The sequence below is a fragment of the Myxine glutinosa genome, unplaced genomic scaffold (genome assembly GCF_964187855.1).
Source record: "Myxine glutinosa unplaced genomic scaffold, kmMyxGlut1.1 SCAFFOLD_2877, whole genome shotgun sequence".
Taxonomy (NCBI): Eukaryota; Metazoa; Chordata; class Myxini; order Myxiniformes; family Myxinidae; genus Myxine; species Myxine glutinosa.
In genome coordinates this window covers 20001-42500 of record NW_027618971.1, presented here as the reverse complement: position 1 = coordinate 42500, position 22500 = coordinate 20001, and the positions used below count along the sequence as shown (strand labels likewise).

General features: G+C 45.7%; 2 protein-coding genes across 5 annotated transcripts in view; both read right to left on the bottom strand.

Moving 5' to 3' along the window:
- CROT (carnitine O-octanoyltransferase) overlaps positions 1 to 19725 on the bottom strand; it is a 25387-nt gene extending 5662 nt beyond the window's left edge. The window contains exons 1-12 of one of the 4 annotated variants that reach the window (XM_068120386.2): positions 19625 to 19725; positions 19320 to 19382; positions 18966 to 19082; positions 18643 to 18781; positions 13194 to 13375; positions 9647 to 9771; positions 9085 to 9196; positions 5420 to 5513; positions 2439 to 2564; positions 1939 to 2040; positions 1762 to 1845; positions 363 to 470 (exon numbers count right to left, since the gene is read on the bottom strand). In XM_068120386.2, coding sequence (XP_067976487.2) covers positions 363 to 470; positions 1762 to 1845; positions 1939 to 2040; positions 2439 to 2564; positions 5420 to 5513; positions 9085 to 9196; positions 9647 to 9771; positions 13194 to 13375; positions 18643 to 18781; positions 18966 to 19082; positions 19320 to 19382; positions 19625 to 19692 — 1320 coding nt within the window. In that variant the 5' untranslated portion in view covers positions 19693 to 19725. Of the gene's footprint in view, positions 1 to 362; positions 471 to 1761; positions 1846 to 1938; positions 2041 to 2438; positions 2565 to 5419; positions 5514 to 9084; positions 9197 to 9646; positions 9772 to 13193; positions 13376 to 18642; positions 18782 to 18965; positions 19083 to 19229; positions 19249 to 19319; positions 19582 to 19624 lie in introns of those variants that run through there. The other 3 variants (XM_068120385.2, XM_068120383.2, XM_068120387.2) reach the window with 3 other exon arrangements.
- A 654-nt stretch (positions 19726 to 20379) lies between these two features.
- Positions 20380 to 22500, bottom strand: part of RPL19 (ribosomal protein L19) — a 7494-nt gene continuing 5373 nt past the window's right edge. The window contains exons 5-6 of the mRNA XM_068120388.2: positions 20678 to 20788; positions 20380 to 20569 (exon numbers count right to left, since the gene is read on the bottom strand). Coding sequence (XP_067976489.1) covers positions 20443 to 20569; positions 20678 to 20788 — 238 coding nt within the window. The 3' untranslated portion in view covers positions 20380 to 20442. The remainder of the gene's footprint in view (positions 20570 to 20677; positions 20789 to 22500) is intronic.

Here is a 22500-nt window from a genome sequence, read left to right as displayed (position 1 = left end):
CCACAGGCCTTCGAGGAGCCAGCCATGTATGATGACTATCCTATTGGTGTTGTCCTCATGCAAGCATCGAGCTGGTTAATGGTCATTGGTATAGTTATTGTTTTGTAAATTAAACTATCGTTTTTAAAATTGAACGAATTAATAGTCAAATAAATAAGGCCTAACTTTAGAAAAGATAAGACACTGTGAAGACCCATAATTAGCACTGAAGACGCCACCAACTCGGATTGGTGCCCGGTAGGCAAGCCACGGATCAGGACCTGAACCTTGCCTGCTGGGCAGTATATAACCACATGGTGCTACCTTCAGTTTGGAATAAAAGAAAAGCAACAAGTAGAACATCGTTTATTGACCAAATCCACCTTCTGCTTGTAGTTTTCCTTTGCACGATCCACAGCAGCCAGAACCGTCTCATCCACCACAAAGCTGAGCTCTTCTGGAAGGGTCAACTGCCTTTCTGGTACGATGCCCTGGAGGCAACACGTACGGTCAACGTGAACACCGGATACCGCCAAGTACAGCAATATTCACCCACACATCATGATGCACAACAAACGGGTCGGATTGCTTGGAATCCCCATCTGATCACTTACCGTCCCAGGTTATGATTTCCATCAATTTGTCATGTTCGTGCCCTACGTGCTACAGATTTGGTCGAGATATAATATGCATGCTGTAGGAGAGAAAGGTCATTTTCAAAACCCACAAACAACTGTTTACTCCCAACATTTTCAATTTTTTTCTCTCGTATTCTGCACGTGGCTGTGGATAGCACGACTTGCAGAGGGTGCAGTTGTGCCTCTGATGTAGTGCCTCCTGTAAGTTATAACAGGAAATTGGAATTTGTTCCAGGATGCCGGCTTAGCTCGCTTACGCTTCACGAAAGATACCATGGGATCTTTGATGTGCATTCATTAATTCCGGCAGATGGGATGTCCAGTTTAACATCCATCCGAGGAATGGCACACACATTGATGATTCACCCAGTCTAGGAAACACCAGGATGAGAGTTTATAGCAGGGTCGAGAATCAAATACAGGCTAGACAGCTCACAGGTGAGTGTGCATACCGCGAGACTATAGTGCCATACCATTCTGAATTAATTTTCATCGTTAACTAGATTTTGTTAACATTGTTAACATTCTTCTTTCCTGGAAGTCCTGGCAGTGTCCATATGTTTTATACCTCTCCCACCCCCCCCTTCCCATGCCTCCCCCCCCCCCAAAGCCCTCTCCCTCCCACAGATCTCTCGATGTCCCTGCTCTCAGATGTTGCGTTTGTGTTCCTCCCCCTCTCGACCCATCTTGTTTACCGCTCCCGATGTTATATGTTTTATGTGTCGGTTTGTCTTTCTGTGTGATTAATGTTCGCTCTTTCACGAGCCTCGATCTTGTATACAAAAAAAAACGAAAAAGAAAGAAAGATGTAAAGTCCGACAGTCAATTGAGAAATCGTCCCTAGTCTTATAAATCCAGACGTGCCAATAGAATTGAGGAAACAAATCGAACATTATAACTATTAAAATAATTAATGTCTTAATTGAAAGAATGGAATAATATTCTAATTTTCCATTCATAAGAAACTACAGTTGAACAATCCCGTATTCCTGTCCGAGTGCAATGACATCAGTGGAGAGGAGCGTCTGCAGGTGGTGGGGAGGGGGTGAAAACACCTTGTAACAAAGTTCCCACAATAGCCGTAACTAGTCAACTTCAGCACGTAGCAGAGGGTAACCCAAATATCAAGCAAAGTTTAACTCACCTGCCAAATGCCATTGCTTTTCCTTATCTCCTGGTCCATGAAGTAAGTGCAGAGAACCGGAACCATGGCGTCGTAAGGTGCATGCTGTCGGCATCACAGGACGTGAAAAGTGAAATACGTCGGGAATACATCGAACGTTACATCGACTATCGTCTCATTACTGCCCGGGCAACTTACATCACTGCACGCGCCAAAGAGGCCATTTTGAAAGGCCAAAAGGTTGAATGACTTGTCCCCCCATCTGCACCGCAGGTCTCCAGTCAAGCTATGTGACTGTAACTGAAAGACAAGAGTCATAAATGTAACGGTAATTGCTTAGAACAAAAAAATAATAACAATGAAGTACCATATCACAAAAGAGTTCATGGTCGGCCTCGTAATCAAAGAGGACAACTGGGTGCGCGAATTTGTTATCATGTAGGAGCTTCTGCCTGCCAAAGAACCACACGTTGAGGTAGCAAGCAATATAACTTGGCATCAATGAGGATCCAAGAAGACCGGAGCGTCATGTTTGGTTGTTATGTGCTTTTATTTGAATTGATGATGTGTTCGTGTGGATAGTTTGCATTGCCGTAAGTGAGTGGGCGTGGGTGCTTGACGGCAGGAAGGGAGACGCCATGTTGGATGAGCATGTGCAAGCAACGGAATAGTTATCGTCCGGTAATGAGTATTCATACCTGGCTGTAATCATCAGCAGATGCCTCCGGAGAAGCATCGTCAAGACCGACCACAACGAGGCTGCTTTCGATGATGTGCAGGTAGGCGGCATTTTGGGGGGAAAGGGTCAGCAAGTGGTCCCGAACCTGGCAGCAATGGAGAGGACAATATCACAAGGAATAACAACAAAAATAGTCGGGAAGAGGGAAGGACAAGGAAACGGCTGTAACACAACGTCATGGCAACCTAGGCACTCAGAATGTCACCGGTGTAAGTAGTTGAACCAACAGATTGTACGATAAAGTGGTTCGCAGTAAGCTGGACGTGCTTTGGGTTGGGAGAAGCTCGGCTGGTGACTGGGAAATGGGCATGGCTAAATAACTGGAGAGGGTCTGGCTACATTGTTGATGACCGAGATAGTCACCTCACATTCAAGTGGGTCATCATGGGGTCAACGGTCTAAAAACAAACAGGATTCAAAGATGGCTGGGGCAGGTGAGTTACAGGACTAATGATACACATTTATTACTCCCCGCCAGGGAGTAATGCATTCGATTGTGTCCGTCCGTGTGTGTGTGTGTGCATGCGTGCGTGTGTGTGTGTGTGTGCATGCGTGCGTGTGTGTGTGTGTGTGTGTGTGCGTGTGTTCGTGTTTGTGAACATATCTGGAAAAGTTCTGAACGGATTTGGATGAAAGTTGGTGGGATGATTGCCCTTGGGATAAGGAAGAATTGATTAGTTTTTGGTGAAGCTCAGGATATTATTCCGGATCCAGGAATTTTTTGAAAGATTGTTTACCATTGGAAGATAGGGCTCTTTTTTTTTTAAACATTATCTTCTATATCTATATATATAAAACACAGTTTGTGTGTGTGTGTGTGTGTGTGTGTGTGTGTGTGTGTGTGTGTGTGTGTGTGTGTGTGTGTGTGTGTGTGTAATGTTACCGATAGACTCCTAAACGGAGAGGCTCACGTACTTGATATTTGGCACAGACATGGCCATTGAGCCTGGTAAGAACATGGCCGACCTAAAAATTGATTTCATAATATTTTTTAACCATATTTTTACCTCAGCACATTTCAGCGAGTAATATTATGCATGGAATCTGACCGGTCGCAGAGCAGCGTGCTGATTCGCTCAGAGCGATCACGTGATGTTCCTTGCCGCCAATAACTGCGTTCGCACGTATTACAGAGCAAAAAGCAATTGCCTTTTTTCACATTTCAGCGACGAACATTGCCATTCACACCACATAGGTTTTTTTCCCTTTCATCTTTAGATCCATATTTTTTGCCATAACGTAGCGCATTATGGCTCTCTCGAGCTCGAGTTAGCCAATCACCTGGGGGCATGAGGCCACGTTGGCCATGCCCACGACAGGACGCAGAGTTGCAATCGATCGCTCAGAGCGATCACGTGATGTTCCTTGCCGTGCGATTGCGTTTTTTCACATTTCAGTGAGGAACATTGCCATTCACACCACATAGGTTTTTTTTTTTTTCATCTGTAGATCCATATTTTTTTTCAGCGAGGAATATTATACACGGAATCTGAATCGGTGGCAGAGCAGCGCGCTGATTCGACGATTCGCGCGCCCTCCCCCCTCCCCCTCCCCCCTCTCCTCCCCCCTCCCCCTCCCCCCTCTCCTCCCCATCCCCCCTCCCCTCCCCCTCCCCCCTCTCCTCCCCATCCCCCCCTCTCGTTTATACACGGAATGCCGGGTACTTCCCCCCCCCCTCTCCTCCCCTCCCCCCCCCGTTCCCCCCCTCCCCCCCTCCCCTCCCCTCCCCTCCCCCTCCCCCCCCTACCCCTCCCCTCCCCTTCCTCCCCCCTCCCCTCCCCCTCCTCCCCCATCACCCCCCCCTCCCCCATCACCCCCCTCTCCTCCCCTCCCCCCTTCTCCTCCCCTCCCCCCTCTTCTCTCCTCCCCCCCTCTCTTCTCCCCTCCCCCCCCTCTCTCCCCTCCCCCCCTCTTCTCCCCTCCCCCCCTCTTCTCCCCTCCCCCCCCTCCTCACCTCCCTCCCCTCCCCCCCCTCTTCTCCCCTTCCCCCCCTCCTCGCCTCCCCCCCGTTCCCCTCCCCTCCCCTCCCCCGCCCGGCAATGCCGGGTACTTCTGCTAGTATTCTATATTTAACATTGTGATTTGAAGATAGTTCTCATATTTCTTGTAAATGTAGTTTAAACTTGTGGTTATGTGTTAGAGCGGTGTATTTCTTTTAGCAGCGTCGTCTTCAATGTTCATTTTTTTCTTTCTTTCTAATAAAGACATATTCTGTCATTTTAAAACCACCAAAGTGTGTATTAGGTTTCCCCGTTGCATAAAATGTATCGTTTGATACGTATAATGCTTAATTGTTTTTTTTGTTTTTTTTTTACCTCAGAACAGATATCAACATTTACCTCAGCGAATGTCAATCGCGGTGTCAGTATTTGATGAACTTATAAAGACTTAGGTGAGTTATAAGTGTGACAAGCATGTGCACGGGATTCTTCCCAGAAGAATGAGTGGTCGCATTAGCTTGTACGACTTAAATGAGCGAGTTTTGTTTTGACGTTTGGGCCAGTTTTACATGTTGTATCCCGAAGGAATGAAACGAACGTTTTTCTTGGCTTACAATTTTATTTGAAGTCACACATGCCTCAAAATACACTCACTTATATAGAATTGAACGCTGAATCCGAAAATGTAAGTGAAATTGCCTTGTTTTTTTTTTTAACATTATCTTCTATATATTCTAAATATATATCTGTGCAGTGTCTGTCTTGTGTTGTCTTGTCTTGTGTTGTCTTGTCTTGTGTTGTCACTGAACTACTCCATCAAACTTTTGTGAAATCGTACTATTCCAACTTGACCCACAGCGGGAGTATGCGCTCTACTGAGTGGCGTGCTAGTTTACACCTGTCGCCAAGCATTTTTGTCTGGTTGGTTCAAACGCTCTTTCTTAATGTTCAAACCGAGATTTAAATGTGCAGTAGATTATCTGCTCGAGTGTATTCGTACCTGTGCCCAGCGGGTTCTCTCATCGCTTGTCAGAGCGGAAATGGTAGGCCCATCAGCCTCATCATGGCACTTGTCCTTTACATTCTGCAACTGCCTAATAAGCACACATCAACAAAGATTAAAACCATTGGGATCTCACACAAAGAAGCAGAAGCACCAGGCCTGATGCTCTCCCATCACAGACAAGTTGGTGGCATCTCTGCTTTTTAACAACTTATATTGCGGTCTTGCTCCTTCTGCTCTTTCAACCCTCCGTCCTTCCCAAATTTGTCCAGGACACACGTGCTCCTCCAATAAACTCCGTCCCTCCATGTTAAACCCTCAAAATCCAGGCTTATTGCACACTTCCACTCATTTGTTCTTTTTTTCTCCTCCCAATGGAACTGCATTCCTGAATAGGTGCAAATGCACTCTTCTCTCGAGGGGATTCAAAGTGGTAGTGCACCATCATCTCCTGTCATCCTCCATCTCTGCCTGTGACCTTTTCTACCCCCATTAACTCTCCCTAAACTAAACTTTCCTACTCACAGGTAACTACGCCCACCCATCCCCCAATCCTTTCCTTAATGATCCATTCCAATTCCGGCTGTCTCACGAGCCTATACTTTGTATACAAAAAGGGGCTTCCCTCCTTAAGACACGACTATTCAACATCCTGTCCAAGCAGCAGGAGACCAGCATCTAGCACAGTAATCGGATTTCATTGGGAGCCGAACAGCATGATAGCTTATTACATGGAATCATCTATTCTTGCTGTTAGATGATTCCATGTAATTGGAATTATTCTTGTAATATTGTAATGTAATTATAATTATTGTAATATTCATGTAATTCTTGTAATATTCATGTAATTCTTGTAATATTCTTGCTGTTACAGCCCTGGTGTTGGGCTAGCGGCTAGGGTGCCGGCTTAGGATCCTAGGATCCTGGGTTCGAATCCCGGTCGATCGCTGAATTAACGCCAGGGGGGTTGACTCAGCCTGTCATCCTTCCGAGGTCGGCTAATTGAGTGCCAGTTCACTGGTAATTCCCTGCTTGTCGTTAAAGGCGGCAAAAAGGGTTGGCGTCAGGAAGGGCATCCGGCCGTAAAACATGGCTTCAAAAAGGGGACCGAAAAACAACAACAACCACGGTTCCCGAAAAAGGCCAACCCCCGCTTTGCGAGGAAAAATGGCCTCTAAAGGTGGTTATTATCTATTCTTGCTGTTACATTCAGCTGTGACTTGACTAAAAAACAATGGAACAATGACTAAACAAACAAACAAACAAACAAAAAAACACACACAGTCACACACACACACACACACTTTTTGAAGGGTTGGTCAAATGACATTCCTCCACACTAATTGATCCATTGCAGCATTTCCGTGCAAATCTAAACATTCCATGTCTTTCTTGATTTCTTGACATTTTACTTTTGTGACTTTCTTCTACCACGAGCTCTATTGCTTTTTCCAGCTTAATTTTCCAAATCTTCGTTGCCCATGACAATACCAACAAAGTCTACTCTTCCCAAGTTCTGCTTCACGTGTATCGATTTTTTTATTTTTTCCTGATTTCTTTGCTTGGAATTCCTTCTTTCAGAGACAATTCGTTCATCCATCATATCATTGTAATCTCTGTTCTTTCCATTCTTGTCACATCTTCGATCTGCATTGCACACGTCAGTTCTATACATCAATACCGGTCTGATACACATTTTTTATAAACTCTTTTTTAACAGTAAAAGCTAACAGAAACTTTTACCTGTTTCTCAATGAAATTCTGAGCCTAGTGACATTTCCTTTTCTTCTTTATTACCTCCACTGCCAAAGGTGGATGGAGGTTATGTTTTCACTCCTGTATGTTTGTTTGTCTGTGAACAGGATATCTCAAAAAGATGTGGATGGATTCGGACAAAACTTGGTGTACAGGTTGGGTGTGTGACAAGGACGAATAGATTCGATTTTGGTGAAGATTCGAATCTGGATACGAAACTTTTTTTTAATTCTTCAAGCGATTCTTCATTATTGAGCGATAGGGCCAAAAAAGAAAATATAACATGATATTTCAAAAAGTTATGGACGACTTATGACAACATTTGGTGGAGCAGTTGGTTAAGTGACAAGACAAGCCAATCAGATTTTGGTTCAGGTCCGAATCCAGATCTGGCCTATCAGTGGGATACAAGACGTGACCTGTTCATTGTTCAGCCTGGTGGAGATATTCTCTCCACCAAGTGCCATTCTAGTAATTTTCCTCGAGTTGATTGACCTTCACTTGACAATCAATTTCTCTCGTCTCCCCTTCCTGTTCAGGCTGGAGTTCCCCAAGGCAGTGTTGTGGGCCCTGTGCTTTTTCTGGTCTTCATCAATGAACTCTCCAACTCTCTGGAAAATCATCTCTATCTCTTTGCTGATGACTCTACTCTCTGCCGCTCCATATCTTAACCCTGAGATCGGCAGTCTGCAGCCTCCTCACTCTATGCAGACCTGGACAAAATCACAGACTGGTCAAACAAGTGGAACATGTCCTTCAATCCTGACAAATCTCACACTCTTACTATGTCTCTCCGAAAAGACCGACTGGACAACCTTCCCATCTACCTTCTCAACAATCCTCTCCAAGAGGTTCTGTCACTCAAGCTTTTGGGTCTCACTATCTGCCATGATCTTTCCTGGGAAAACCACATTTGCAAGCTGGCCTCCAAAGCCAGTCGCCGACTGGGCATCCTCCATCTTGCGAAGTCCTTCCTTGGCACACCTGAGCTCCTCACCACGTTCAAGGCTTTCATCCGCCGCTCAATGGAATACTGGTCTCCCCTCTGGGCTGGTGCTCCTGCGTCACACCTAGCTCGGCTTCACGCCGTTGAAACCAAAGCTTTCAGAATCATTGGAATCTCCCGTGATGAAGCTAACTCCGAGGGCCTTTCACTCACTCACCACAGGCAGGTTGGTGGACTTTTTGTCTCCTACCGACTCCTCTCCGGCCTAGCTCCCCCAGCTCTGTCTGTGCTCTGTCCCCCAAATATTCCTGCAGGTCGCACAAGATCTGCCTGCAACCCTCTTATGTTTAACCTGCCAAAATCAAGACTCTCTGCTCACCTTCGCGCCTTCATTCCTCTTTTCTCCCACCTCTGCAACAAACTCCCTCACTCTCTTCAATCCCACTCCTCCCTCCAGGTCTTTAAAACAGCTGTTCACCACCATCTCTTATCTTCCCCCATACAAAACCTTGATCTTTTCTACCTCAGTTAATTTCACCCCAGATCCACTTTTTTGAAATACCAACTTCTTTCCAGGGAGTCTTAGCCAGTGTCCATGTGTTTTATACCTCTCCCACCCCTCCCTTCCCATCCCTCGACCCCCCAAGCCGTCTCCCTCCCACAGATCTCCTGATGTCCCTGTTCTCTACTGTTGTACTGATATGCTATCCTCTCCCTCCCCATCTTGTCCCACTCCCTTTATTATATGATTTTTACGTGTCCGTTTGTTTTTTTGTGATTAATGTTAGCTCTTACATGAGCCTCAATCACGTATACAAAAAAAAACAAAAAAAAAACACAAAGCAACAACAAGTGCAAAGCTATTCTCACCAAGTGGCACATCAGAGTAGGTAATGCACGAGTCTCAAATGAGTACAACTCGGCAGAGCATAGCAACATCTGAAACCACACATCTCATCACCTTGCGAGCTCTGGAGGTGCAAGTATGACACCATTAGGGTCCAGCGTGTCAAAAGTGAAGGCACGTCCTCGACACAAAACAACCACATGGCTTGGGCAGTGACCCTCCTTTTCTGCGAAAAACAAGAAGATAATTTAAGAAGAAATGAACACGTGTACAGATACAATAACATTTTATTTTGAATGTGGAGCTTTGCAAGAAATCTGACAATCGTGGCAAAACTTTGGAGCTGATACTGGGCTGGCAGGATAGCCTATCAATGTGAGCACTCTTTTCCAAGCCGTCTAACCAGGGTTCAAATTTCAAACCAACTAAACCTGTCATCCCGGTGTTTTGCAGGCTGGACAATTCATCAATGTATGTGTCGTCCCTCGGATGGACGTTAAACTGGGCGTCCTGTCTGCCGGCATTAGTTGGTGTACATTAAAGATCCTATGATGACCCATTAAAGAAGAAGATGATGTCCATGCTCGACAATTATTGTGTATAAATAGTGAAAACTTCATCTTTTGTTCTGTTTTATTATCAGGTCCAATTCTACCCTGGGAAAGCCTCGGCGCACCTGTGCGAAAATGAGAGACCAAGGTATCCCGATGGTGGCCAGGGATCTTGCATGTGCAGCACAGCATGCGGAACTGGTCCATGTCGAGTGGTGTCTTTCCACTCCGATCCACCGCCAAGTTCTCCCTGCAAAGTAAACAAGCCTGAGGTTTTGTCCAAGTACGGAGGTGTAAGGGCACCACTCGGTGCACACTCTATCATTTCTAACATTGCATCCACTTAGACTCCAAATCGTCACCCAACTCAATGGCACTTTCTTCATTTTGTTATTATCAAATTTCCAAAGAAAACCTAAAGTGAGCTCAAAGTCAAGAGTTTTGCCTTTTTATATATTTTTTCGCATACATATTCGAGGCTCATGGAAGAGATAGTCCGAGTATATTGAACGGATCAGGACGTAACAGGACAACCGAAACAGCAGAGATAGGCACATGTGCAGACAGATACATGAGGTAATACCAGACCTGACTTTCACACAAGCACAGCGGCTGAGATTACGGGAAGTGACGTCGATTCCCAGAGCACTCTGGGTACCAGCAACATCATCTTGATGACATTGCTTTTCTCTCTGCACTCAGCAGGGCAATCGAGGGAGAATTTCCTCCCCATGGATGCCATCATATGGGGTTTTTCCCATGCTTTATCCTATTAAATGCTGAATGTCAAGCAAGGAAGCAGCACGTACCATTTTGTTTTAAGTCTTTGGTATGATTTGGCCGGGATTGGACCCACCGACCTCCCAGACTTGGAATGGATGCTCTAACCATTATGCCCTATACATACAATGGATTAACATTTGTCTTAACATTAACATTAACATTCCAATTGTCTGCGACGTAAGGGTGAAAGGTGCGAGGAGAGCTCGGCGGGTGAAGTACCAACCGAGAATGAAGGTGTGGAGGTTGAAAGAGGTGACAGTAAGGGAGGCATTAAAAGAGAGGCTGAGTAGGGTCGAGGATGATGTGGTTGAGCTTGAAAGTGGTTGGATGTCAATGAAAGCTTGTCTGTTGGGAGCCGTTGGTGAGGTATGTGGATGGACAAAAGGACCACCGAGGCACTCGGAAACATGGTGGTGGGATGATGAAGTTGGAAAGAGGATTGACGAGAAGAGGAAGAAGTTCAAGGAGTGGCAGAAGGCGAAGGGTACGGGAGCAGAAACAGCAGAGCATGAACGTTATCAGGCAGCCAGGAAGGCTGCAAAGAAAGAGGTAGCAAAGGCGCAGGAGGCATGTAGGAAAATGTTCGGAGAACGCTTGGATTCGGAAGAGGGTGAGAAAGCAGTATTCAGGATTGCAAAGCAGATAGCGAAAGAGAGGTGTGATGTGATGGGGGTGAGTTGCTTGAAGGATGAAGTGGGACAAATCGTTGTCGACCCAGATGGAATTAAAGGAAGATGGAAAAGATATATGGAAATGCTGTTGAATACAGAGAATGAATGGGATGGCAACATAGAGAGTAACCCAGTTTTAGGACCGGCAGAGAAGATAACTGAGAAGGAAGTTGAGGAAGCGATAAAAGCAATGAAGGGTAGAAAAGCGGGAGGGCCGACGGGAGTTGTGGGAGATATGTTGAAGGCAGCAGGAAGTTGGGGTGTGAAGAGAATGACAGAGATCTGTAATCTGGTGGTGAAAGAAGGCCGCATTCCAGTGGATTGGGAACTGAGTACCCTCGTCCCTCTATACAAGGGGAAAGGTGACCCTCTGGAGTGTGGCTCGTACCGAGCGATAAAGTTATTGGAGCATGGAATGAAGGTATTGGAAAGGGTGTTGGAGAGGAGGATAAGGAAGAAAGTGAAGATCGACGAAATGCAGTTTGGATTCATGCCAGGAAGAGGAACGACAGACGTGCTTTTCATTGTGAGGCAGTTGCAGGAGAAGTACATGGAGAGGAGGAAGAAGTTGTTTCTTGGGTTTGTTGATCTGGAGAAAGCATTCGATAGGGTACCACACAAAGTATTGACATGGGCATTGAGGAAGTTAGGAGTGGAGGAATGGTTGATCAGAGTAGTGATGGCAATGTACAAAAGAGCGCGCACAGCTGTAAGGACGAAGGACGGGAACAGTGGTGAGTTTGAGGTGAAGGTGGGAGTGCATCAGGGGTCGGTACTAAGTCCACTACTATTTGTAGCTGTGATGGAGGTGCTGGCTCAGAACGTAAAGGAGGGTTTACCGTGGGAGTTGTTGTATGCAGATGATCTGGTGTTGATTGCGGAAAGTATGGATGGACTGAAGGAAAAGATGAACACATGGAAGGAATGTATGGAGACAAAAGGTCTGAAGGTGAATATCGGAAAGACAAAGGTGATGGCAAGTGGTAAAGCATGTGGTGAGGTGGAAAGAACTGGGAAGTGGCCCTGTGCTGTGTGTAGGAAGGGTGTCGGAGTGAACTCCATTCAATGTACAATGTGCGCTGAGTGGGTTCATCAAAAATGTAGTGGTCTGAGAGGGTCATTAACCAGTGTGGCAGCTACATTCAAATGTAAGGTGTGCACAGAGGGAGCTGCAGATGGAGGAAATGTTGAGTTGGATCTTGGAGACAGCGTGAAGCTGGAAGGTGTGAAAACATTTTGCTACCTCGGAGACATGCTGAATGGAGAAGGTGGATCAGACTCGGCAACGGTTGCTCGAGTGAGATGTGCATGGAAGAAGTTTCGGGAACTGGGTGGCGTGCTGATGATGAGGGGAGTGTCGTTGAAGCTGAAGGGAAAGGTGTATGCTGCATGTGTGAGAAGTGTTATGATTTATGGGAGCGAGACATGGGTAATGAACGTAGAGCAGCAACGAAGGTTGGAAAGGGTGGAAATGCGAATGGTTCGGTGGATGTGTGGAGTATCGTTGAGAGAGAGGAAGACAAATGGTGAATTGCGAAAGATGATGGGAATAGAGCCTGTGATTGATGCTGTGAAGAGGAACAGGTTGAGATGGTTTGGTCATGTGTTGAGGAAGGATGAAAGTGACTGGTTGAGAAGAGTGATGGAAATGAATGTAGAAGGAAGCAGAGGACGGGGAAGACCGAAAAAGACTTGGCTAAAGATGGTGGAAGAAGAAATGCGGGCAAGGGGGTTAACAAGGAGAGATGCAGAAAATAGGGCAAAATGGAGAAGATTGTCATGGGGACCGCAAGGCTAACCCCCGCTCTAGCAGGGAAAATGGCCTTTAAAATGCATGTTGTATGTTGTATACAATGGATTAACAAAAAAGAAAACCTTTTAAATTCCTCATCATGGAGAGATTGTTGTATGAGACTTTTTACCTTTATGGAAGGTAAATAATTAATTGAAACTGCTTTTAAAAGTTGGTCAAACTGGTTTCAATGACAAAAGGTCTGTTGCATTCTGCTAGTGAATGTAGTTTTCCCACTGGTGTGGAATAGGTTGTCTCAATGCCAAGGTTATGTGGAACAGGGAGGCCTTGAATATAATTTTCTTGTCGGATAGCAAATTCTGAGGTGAACCACAAGTGGATAAGGCACATGATTTTGCACAAAGACTACCCACAAACAGGTGCTGCTGAGCTTCCAAGCTCAAATTTCTATTGTTTAAAACTCACGTGTGAATCAGCTTCCAGAAATGCAACAAATGCCACAACAAGATGGAACACCGTGCCACCTGCGTGCCATCTTGGGGCTGCCAGCAATGCTCCAGGTAGGGTCCACAACCCCCGGCATTAACGGAAATCTGGGACTCGCTTCTCGTGTCCAGGTATGCTGCATTGCACCACCATTGCTCCAGCTAAAGCCATGGTGGGGGAGGCGTCAGCGTCATGATTGTATGAGCAATTGTCACAGGGGGCAAAATAAATGCCATTATGAAAATACAGCATGTGAGCAAATACAATGTCACATGGACAGGGGCTGAGTTGGTCCATAGGGTGTTCAGAAGGCAAAACCATGCCCTGTAGGATGGCAGGAAAAAACATGATGCCCTCTACACAGGTGCCTGCCATCGATCACAGGTGCCTGCCATCGATCACAGGTGCCTGCCATCGATCACAGGTGCCTGCCATCGATCACAGGTGCCTGCCATCGATCACAGGTGCCTGCCATCGATCACAGGTGCCTGCCATCGATCACAGGTGCCTGCCATCGATCACAGGTGCCTGCCATCGATCACAGGTGCCTGCCATCGAACACAGGTGCCTGCCATCGATCACAGGTGCCTGCCATCGATCACAGGTGCCTGCCATCGATCACAGGTGCCTCTTCTGGATGACTGAATGGTTTATGCCAATTGCATTAGCAAACTGAATGGTTATATGGATCTCAGACCACGGTATCACACTAAAGTACAAAAACAGGCTTTTATTTAAATGTTACTTCAGATACATGTGTGTAAAGGAAAATCATTTGTAATACAAAATGGCTGACATGTGACAAAGTTGACAATCTTTGAACATCAGGAAGTTGATAAATTTTACTGGAGAAAAGTGGTACATACAGTCGTGGCCAAAAATATTGGCACTCTTGCACTTTTTTTCAAATACCTCACAATTTTCTCGAAAAACAAGTTGAAATTGACAAAAGTATTTGGTCTCCACAATTCTTTATTTCACTGTTAATATAACAGAACCTTTGTTTTTGATTCAGAACTTAATGTCCTTTTAAATCAGAAAATAAAAAGAAATGGCATTGACAAAATTATTGACACCCTTGACTTAATATTTGGTAGCACAGCCTATGGACAAAATAACTGCAGTCAAGCGCTTCCTGTAGCCATGAATGAGCTTCCTCCACCTCTCTACTGGCAGTTTGGCCCACTCTTCTTGTGCAAACTGCTCCAGTTCTCCCAGATTTGAAGGGCGCCCTCTCCCATCTGGTGTTTTATGATCTCCCCACAGGTGTTCAATGGGATTTAGATCTGGATTAATTGCTGGCCACTTCAGAATACTCCAGCGTTTTGTCTTGAACCATTCCTGGGTGATTTTTGAAGTGTGTTTGGGGTAATTGTCCTGCTGCAAGACCCATGACCTTCGACGGAAGCATGACCCAGCTTTCTGACACTGGGTTGAACATTGCGCTTCAAAATGCCTTCGTAATCTCCTGATTTCATGATGCCATCCACACATTCAAGGCACCCCGTGCCAGAGGCAGCACAGCAACCCCAAAACATCACTGAACCTCCTCCATGTTTGACTGTAGGGAAGGTGTTCTTTTCGTTGAATCTTCATTTTGTTTTCTGTAAACAAAAGATGATGTGCTTCAACAAAAAGCTCTAATTTGGTCTCATCTGTCCACAGCCCATTCTTCCAGAACGATTTTGGCTTGTTCATGTTTGTTTTGGCAAACTCCAGTTGGGCTTTCTTATGTCTCTCTCTCTCAGCAGTGGGGTCCTCCTGGGTCTCCTACCATATAACCCCCTTTTATTGAGTTGGCGACAGGTGGTGTGAGTTGAAACTGTCATACCTTGGGTCTGAAGGTGAGCTTGAATCTGTTTGGCAGTTGATCGAGGTGCTTTCTCCACCATTCGAACAATCCATCGCTGCAATCGTCAATCAAGTTTTCTCTTGCGGCCACGTCCAGGGAGGTTGGTTACAGTGCCATGGGCCTTAAACTTCCTGAAAACATTGCGTACGGTGGACACAGGAACATCAATGTCTCTGGAGATGGACTTGTAGCCTTGAGATTGTCCATGCTTGGCTACAATCTTGTGTCTGACCTCCTCAGACAATTCTCTGGTTTTCTTTCTTTTCTCCATGCTTATTGTGGTCCACACACCACACAGTGACACAAAACAGCAGAATGACTCCTTTTCTCTATTCAAACTGGTTGAATGAGTGATTTTTATATTGCAGGCATCTGCAACTCACCACAGGTGAGTTCAATTCCAAAGTAATGGAGAATTACCTGTTTGAAATCTAATTATTTCTAACAACTTCTAAAAGGTGCCAATAATATTGTCTGGGCCATTTTAGGATTTCTATGTGGAATAAGCTCAGATTTAGTAATTTTTTCAACCTCTTTTTTTTTGTTTTATTCCACTGCAAACCAAAGAAATACATATGTGGATACCAAAATATTTTTTAATTTCAACAATTTTCTGGAAGAAATGGTGTATTATTTGAAAAAAGTGGCAGGGTGCCAATAATTTTGGCCACGACTGTATGTATGGATTATAGGATAAACTGGTATACATAGGTGATAGGATAAACAGGTATACACATGTTGGAGGAGAAACTGGTATACATTGGAGGCTAAAGTGGTATACATGGGTCATTGGATAAACTGGTATTGTCACCCTTCCGAGGTCGGCAAAATGAAGACCAACTCCACTTTTTTGAAATACCAACTGCTTTCCTGGAAGTCCTTGGTGTCCTTGCGTTTTATACCTATCCTGCCTCCCCCCAAGCCCTCTCCCTCCCACACATCTCCCGATGTCCCTGCTCTCAAATGTTGTGTTTGTGTGCTTCCTCCCCTTCTCTCCCCATGTTGTCTGCCGCTCCCCTTTTTATATACTTTGTTTGCTTGTTTGTTTGATTTGTTTGTTTGATAAATGTTAGCTCTTTCACGAGCCTCGACTCTGTATAAAAAAAAAAGAAAAAAAAAGACTTCTTGGGAAAAATTGAGCCAGTCGACCATCCTGTGCCGGAGTGGTGACCCATCCAGGATGGTTCCCTCTCGCCAATTAATTTGCTTCAGCAGATGAATGCACCTGACAGCACGGGGAGGATCATTCTTCGTATACTGGTGTGAGCGAGCCCGCACAGCAAATCTGACATACAGAAGTAGGTTTTTTTTGGCATATAAAGTCAGGGCTCGTGGAAGAGCTAGAACACTGAACGGATCAGAAGCAACAGATCAAAAGGAAGTGTAGAGAGGATGGGAAAACATCAACAGCAGGGTTGAAGGATAAAATAATGGGGAACTTGGCCAAGTAATGGCTGTGAGGAGGAAAGAGTTGCAGGGGAGGATGAACGGGGAGGACAAGATGGATGCAGAAACAAACTCTCAGGAAGGAAAAATTGGAAATTTGGAAGAAGGTGAGCTTGGGTGTGTGGCAGGAGGGAGAGGGGGGGGGGGGGGGAAGTGGTAACAGGGGTATAAAAGATCATTGTTTTAGATTGGGAACGATCTGAGATAGTGGTGAACAGCTGTCTTGAAGACAGGGAAGAATAAGATTGAAGAGAATGTGGAAGTTGGTTCCACAGGCAGGAATAACTGTGTGGAGGTGAGCAGTGATCGTGGATCGAGGTAGTTTCACCAGAAGGCAGTTGATGGTGGAAGGTGTGTGGCCTGCAGAAATCTGGGGCAGTGTGAGGGGACAAAGCATGGAAAGAGCAGAGAGTGCAAGACCAGAAAGGAGGGGGTAGAATACAGAGACCACTGACCTGTCTGCAATGGTGAAGTGATAGACCACAGACTCAGCTTCATCATGGCAGATTCCAATAATCTTGAAGGCCTGAGTTTCCATGGTGTCAAACTAAGCAAGATGTGAGACAAGGGAGCCTACCCAGAGGGGAGAGCGGTACTCCATGAAGCTGCGGATGAAGCCCTTGTAGGTGGATAGAAGTTCAGGTATGCCAAGGAAGGACTTTGTACGATGGAGGATGAACTTTGTAAGTTTGACACCTTCACAATACTTCCAAGAACCATGCTAAGAAAATACACAGAGTGCTTCCCAAAAAGTGGACTTTCTGAGCAGCCTGATATTCTGTCGTTTCTACTGGTATACCCTTCTCTCTTGCATGTTATGGTGGTGGTGGTGGTGGTGGTATGTCGTTTCTACCAAGTAGTCAGTAGGACCCTACGTCAACTATGGTGTTCACAGTGGAACAAAAAGTGAAAATCGTGACTTTGTGGTTTGAGACAAAATCCTACATGCAGGTGCGACGACGATACTATTCAGTATTACAATGTTCACACCGATAATGGACTGGGATGGGAGCATTCAGTGGTTTGGGGAACACTTCCAAGTTCATGGTATCGTGAACAATCAAAATAAAGGCAACAGTGGCCGCCCACCAAGTGTTACCAAGTGTTACAAGAACATTGATCTTGTGAGAGATTCTGCCATCGAAAGTCCGAAGAAATCCCACTGTCGGTGTTCCCAAGAACTGGCGATCTCAGCCTCATCTGTGGCACATTCTCACTTCTGAACTCAAGCTCTACCTGTACATCATATGTGTAAGACATAAACTAACTCTGACTGACATGGTAAGACGAGTAACAATGTGTGATTGGTTCAGTGGCCGAATGGAAAGGTACCCAAATTAGATCAACTCCTGGTGATTCAGCGATGAAGCACACTTTCATTTGAATGGGGATATCAACAATCACATCTTCTGGGGTGCTGAGCCTCCTGAGGAGGTTCTGAGATGTCTTTCAAGGGCCCCAAGTCCACTTGCTTCTGTGCATTGAAAATGCCAGATGGTGTATTCTGGGACCGTATTTATTTGAGGATTCCAATGGTAGGATGGTGACCGTCAATGGCGAGCGGTACCGTGAGGTCTTACGCCGATTCCACGCTGATATCGCTCAACTACCGTCTCCAAACCAACTCAGACTTGCTGGTTCATGCAGGACGGTGCCCTACCGCACACATCAGGTGAAACCATCGACTTGCTCCACCAGCTGTTTGGAAATTGGCTCATCAGCCTGGGCACAGCGCATAAGTGGGCACCCCACAGCCCGAATTCGAATCCATTGGATTTTTTTTCTTTTGGGGTGCTGCCAAAGGTCAAGTTTACGCCAACAAACCTCGAACCCTCTGTTGGGAAATAATGTTACAACATTAGGCCAGGGTCCAGATAAGCTAGAGGTCAAGTGATCCTATATTTTTAGTTTTACAAGCTCAGAAAATGCTAAATTTGAGGGCGTCTCCATACCTGGTGCCTTGTTTCAACAGCAGGTGTTACAAATTGGAAGCCTCGATAGTTTTTCGCAACTCCAGTTTTCATTGGAATTGCAGCAGTTGTGTTCCCAAATGAATGACAGCGCTGATTTTTAAAGCACATTGGTAGAAGACAAAGACGAACAACTCCACAGTCTGGAAAGCGAATTCACCTCCACCTTCTCACCCAATTTCTCATGTTGGCAGCCCTTCGCAGCAACTTCTCCTGCAACACTCGTCCTTCTGCATTCTCGAAATTCCTTACCACCTCCTGGGTGCGTCTGTATTCTTCCTCTTCCACAAGAGGCTTCACTGAAATAACAACGCAGGATGGTAAAATTGACCATTTACTTATTAAGTACGTACGGTGGTCAAAAGTTCCATCATACTTGCGTACGTAATAAACAGATGTTCCAACACGCCATCCGGGATGATGCACCCACTGGCACTGCACAGGCATAATTTACAACGTTTTGCTTTGAACACCGAGGTTTACCTGAGTCCAGGTACTTGTTCAACGTCTCGTGCAAGGTGGGTACTGGTAATGAAGGCAGGCTTTCCTGATACTGGAACGTCCTCTCTCCTTCGCTTTCGAACGCGTGGAACTCCATATCTGGTTGGGCAACGCGAGTACCATCAGCAAGGTCACGTGTGCGATCGTTTTACATCACGTGAGGTAAACGCCGGACCACGAGAACAAAACACGATTAGGTAGCAAGCACATCGTCCGTTCCACACCCAGCACTATACACCGCCCAACCTCGTACGCTTTTAACGGCTGCTACACCACATGCCTCCGATTCCACATTCCCTCCGTTGGTAGCTATAGCTGCGTGTTCTCTCCTCGCACCTGAGGGATTTCCGCTTCGATCTCCTCCGATCGTATCCAAAGGGAACGCACGGCGAGCGGAAGCTGACCTCGTCCAGCGCGATGGAAATACCAAACGGGAGAGAGCACACGATGCGCGATTTATAAACATAATCTCGTAGTGATGTGACAGTTCAAAAAAATGTAAACGGTTGTAATAACTTCCTGCGCTTCGAGCCTGCCAATGGCGACGTCACGAGTGACGTCACACTCCCGGTTTATCATAAACCCTTAATACGCGATACTCGCTTGGCGGGAAAGCCCAAAGCTCGCACATCTCAACCCACAGCATGAACTTCGACTGCTGGAGGATCGAAAAGTTCTGTCGGCTCGTAGAACTCAACCAGTCGTACATTTCCTCAACCCACTGCAAAGCCACGTTGGTAACACCTTAACATACATAGCAAAGTCGAACTGATAACAAACGAGAAGCTGCTGATAAATCAGCAAACAAAACTCATGATGGAATGCAGAGCGACTCGGTAAAAGGTCACCACACTGAGCCTTCATTGCACAGGTGAAACTCTCCTTCCCACAAACAACAACAGGTACGGACGGATCATTAAATCCTCCTGGCACTCTGAAGGTGTTGCTGCATTTCGAGCACAACAGAATGGACTGGCAAGATGACCGAGAGGTAAACACACACCTCTCTGCGTTGTCTAGCGTGGGGTCGAATCCCGATCCAGCTATAAACAAGCATCCCGGTGTTTCGCAGGTATGGCGATTCATCAACCTGTGACGTCCCCCCCGATGGACGTTAATCTGAACGTCCCGTCTGCTGGAATTAGTCGATGGATGTTAAAGATCGCCCAATATCCTTCGCAAAGAGTTGGTGACTTATCGCCAGCACCACGAACAAATCCCAAATCTTGGCCCAAACCTCGAGCCGGAACTGCATCAAGAGCACCACGATGCCCTGCAAGAACCGATACCAACCCGCAGCCACGTGCAGCATACAAACGACGAGCAAAACAGCGCCAGGTTTCCAGAAATTGAATGAACCCCCTTTTTTTTTTTTTTTAACAAACACAGGAATGGAAAAGATAATAGGGATGTCTTTATTAAGGAGAATGCAGATAATACATCATCAAAGTGTGAATTTTCACTTCTTGGAACTTTCATCCTCCTTGGCCAAACCCTTGAGGAACTCCTCCCTTTTGGCCAAAATCCTTTCCTCCCGGCGCTTCCGGGCCTCCTTCTTCTTGGACCGACGAGCCTCAGCCTGGTCTCTGTAAAAACACACGGACAAAGAGGATCACAATGGCTTGATGCTTTGATCTTCCACTTACAAGAACGGTAAATCTGGAAACGGGCTTGGGCCATGGTGAGACACTCACGATAACAGCTTCTTGCGAGCCTTGTCCGCCTTCATCTTGTGGATGTGCTCCATCAGTACACGCTTGTTCTTGAAAACGTTTCCCTTCGCCTTCTGGTACAGCATGTGGTACCTACATGGAGCGTTCTGTTAGGAGGCAGCAACTGGAATATCGTTTGAAGACATCATAATCGCTCAATTAGCTTCAGCAACGTTGGTGAGGAATCAGCCTGTCTGCAATATACGAACTTGAGCAAGTGAACCTCACATCAATGGATTCATGCAATCTATATATAACGGAGCAATTGTTTGTATGTATATATGTATGTGTATCCACTCTTCACCCATTGGTTGGAAAGCTGACCTGACTCCACTCACAAATGTAACCTGATATACTTAACCTAAAGTACACAGAGGACCCAAAAGACCCTCCTTCCTCCCCCAACACCCCGAGGACCTACAAGACTGACAAGACCCAGAGGACCCCAAATAACCTAAATACCCCCAAAAGACCCAGAGGAACCAAATAACTAAAAAGACCCTGAAGACCCAAAAGGTCGAAAAGACCCAATGGACCCTAAAGACCCAAAATACCAAAAAGACCCCAAAGACCCAAAATATCCCAAATACTGAAGACACCTTGAAGACCCAAAAACCCATCAAGAACCAAAGACTGAAAAAACCCTGAAGACCCTTGAAGGGGAACTCAAATGCAATTTTTTTCTTCTTCTGAAAACCCATTGGCAATCATTCATCAAAGTCTAATTTGAAGGGATTTTTTTTTATTTGCCAATCACAAAGTGCCGAAAAAACCCCTACACTGTTGATTTTCGAGATTGCCAGTGATGTCACATTGTGAACTCACCTCGATCCTGCCGGCACAGAGAGAAACGGCGCATTGCGAGCTAGGATTCTGATATTGATTGGGGATGATGAAGGGGGGTGGAGTGTGGGGTGGTCGTGGGTATTGTTAGCTGGGGTGACGGTTGACGGGGGACTGTGAGGGGGAAGGTGGAGTGGGATGAGGTGTATGGGGTGGCCATGGGTATTGCTAGCTCGGGTGACAGTTGAAGGGGGATTGTGGGGGGAAGTGGAGTGTGGGGGAGTGGTGTGGGGTTGATGCTTGATGGAGGATTGCAAGGGGGTGGTGGAGGGAAGAGAAAAGAGGGGATGTGGGTTGGTTGTGGGTATTGTTAGCCAGGGTGACATTTGATGTTTTGTTTTTTTTCCTGGAAAATTGAGATGCCTCAAAAACCAAGGACACCTGAATTGGAACAGAAATCAGCAAGAAATCCAAGTCAAATTAGTTGTGTCAGCAGAAAATATCAGATGGTAGAAAAATGTATTGCACGCTTGAAACAAGGTCGCCCGTTGGGCCGGTAAAAAATGATTGAATGAATGGTGTGAGGCATACAACAAGAAATAACAAGAAAGCGCAATCAGAGATTGCAGACCCTTACCAGGATGTGTTTTCAGTGGTTTTTAAGGTGGCTTTTGTGTTAAAACAAATATGGTGGCCGAACCACGTGACCGATGGCGTCATTTTTTTTTTTCTCCACCAATTTATCCCTAGACTATGCTCAATAAATTTCATCTTGATAGGATGAAGTTTTGTACTTGTCAAATTGTGACGTCATAATGGAGGCACCTATGACATCATTAACAGATGTTATTCCCCATGGAGAGTTCTTTACAATGAGCCATGTCTCAATTTTTTTTTCTATTCAGCGCTTTCGGAGATAGAGGTGCAAAGTTTTTCGGTTTTTCCAAGATAGCGGCCGAACCACGTGACCTACGTCATAATTATCATTAAAAAATTCGACAGGTGGAGTTACACCTCTGGCA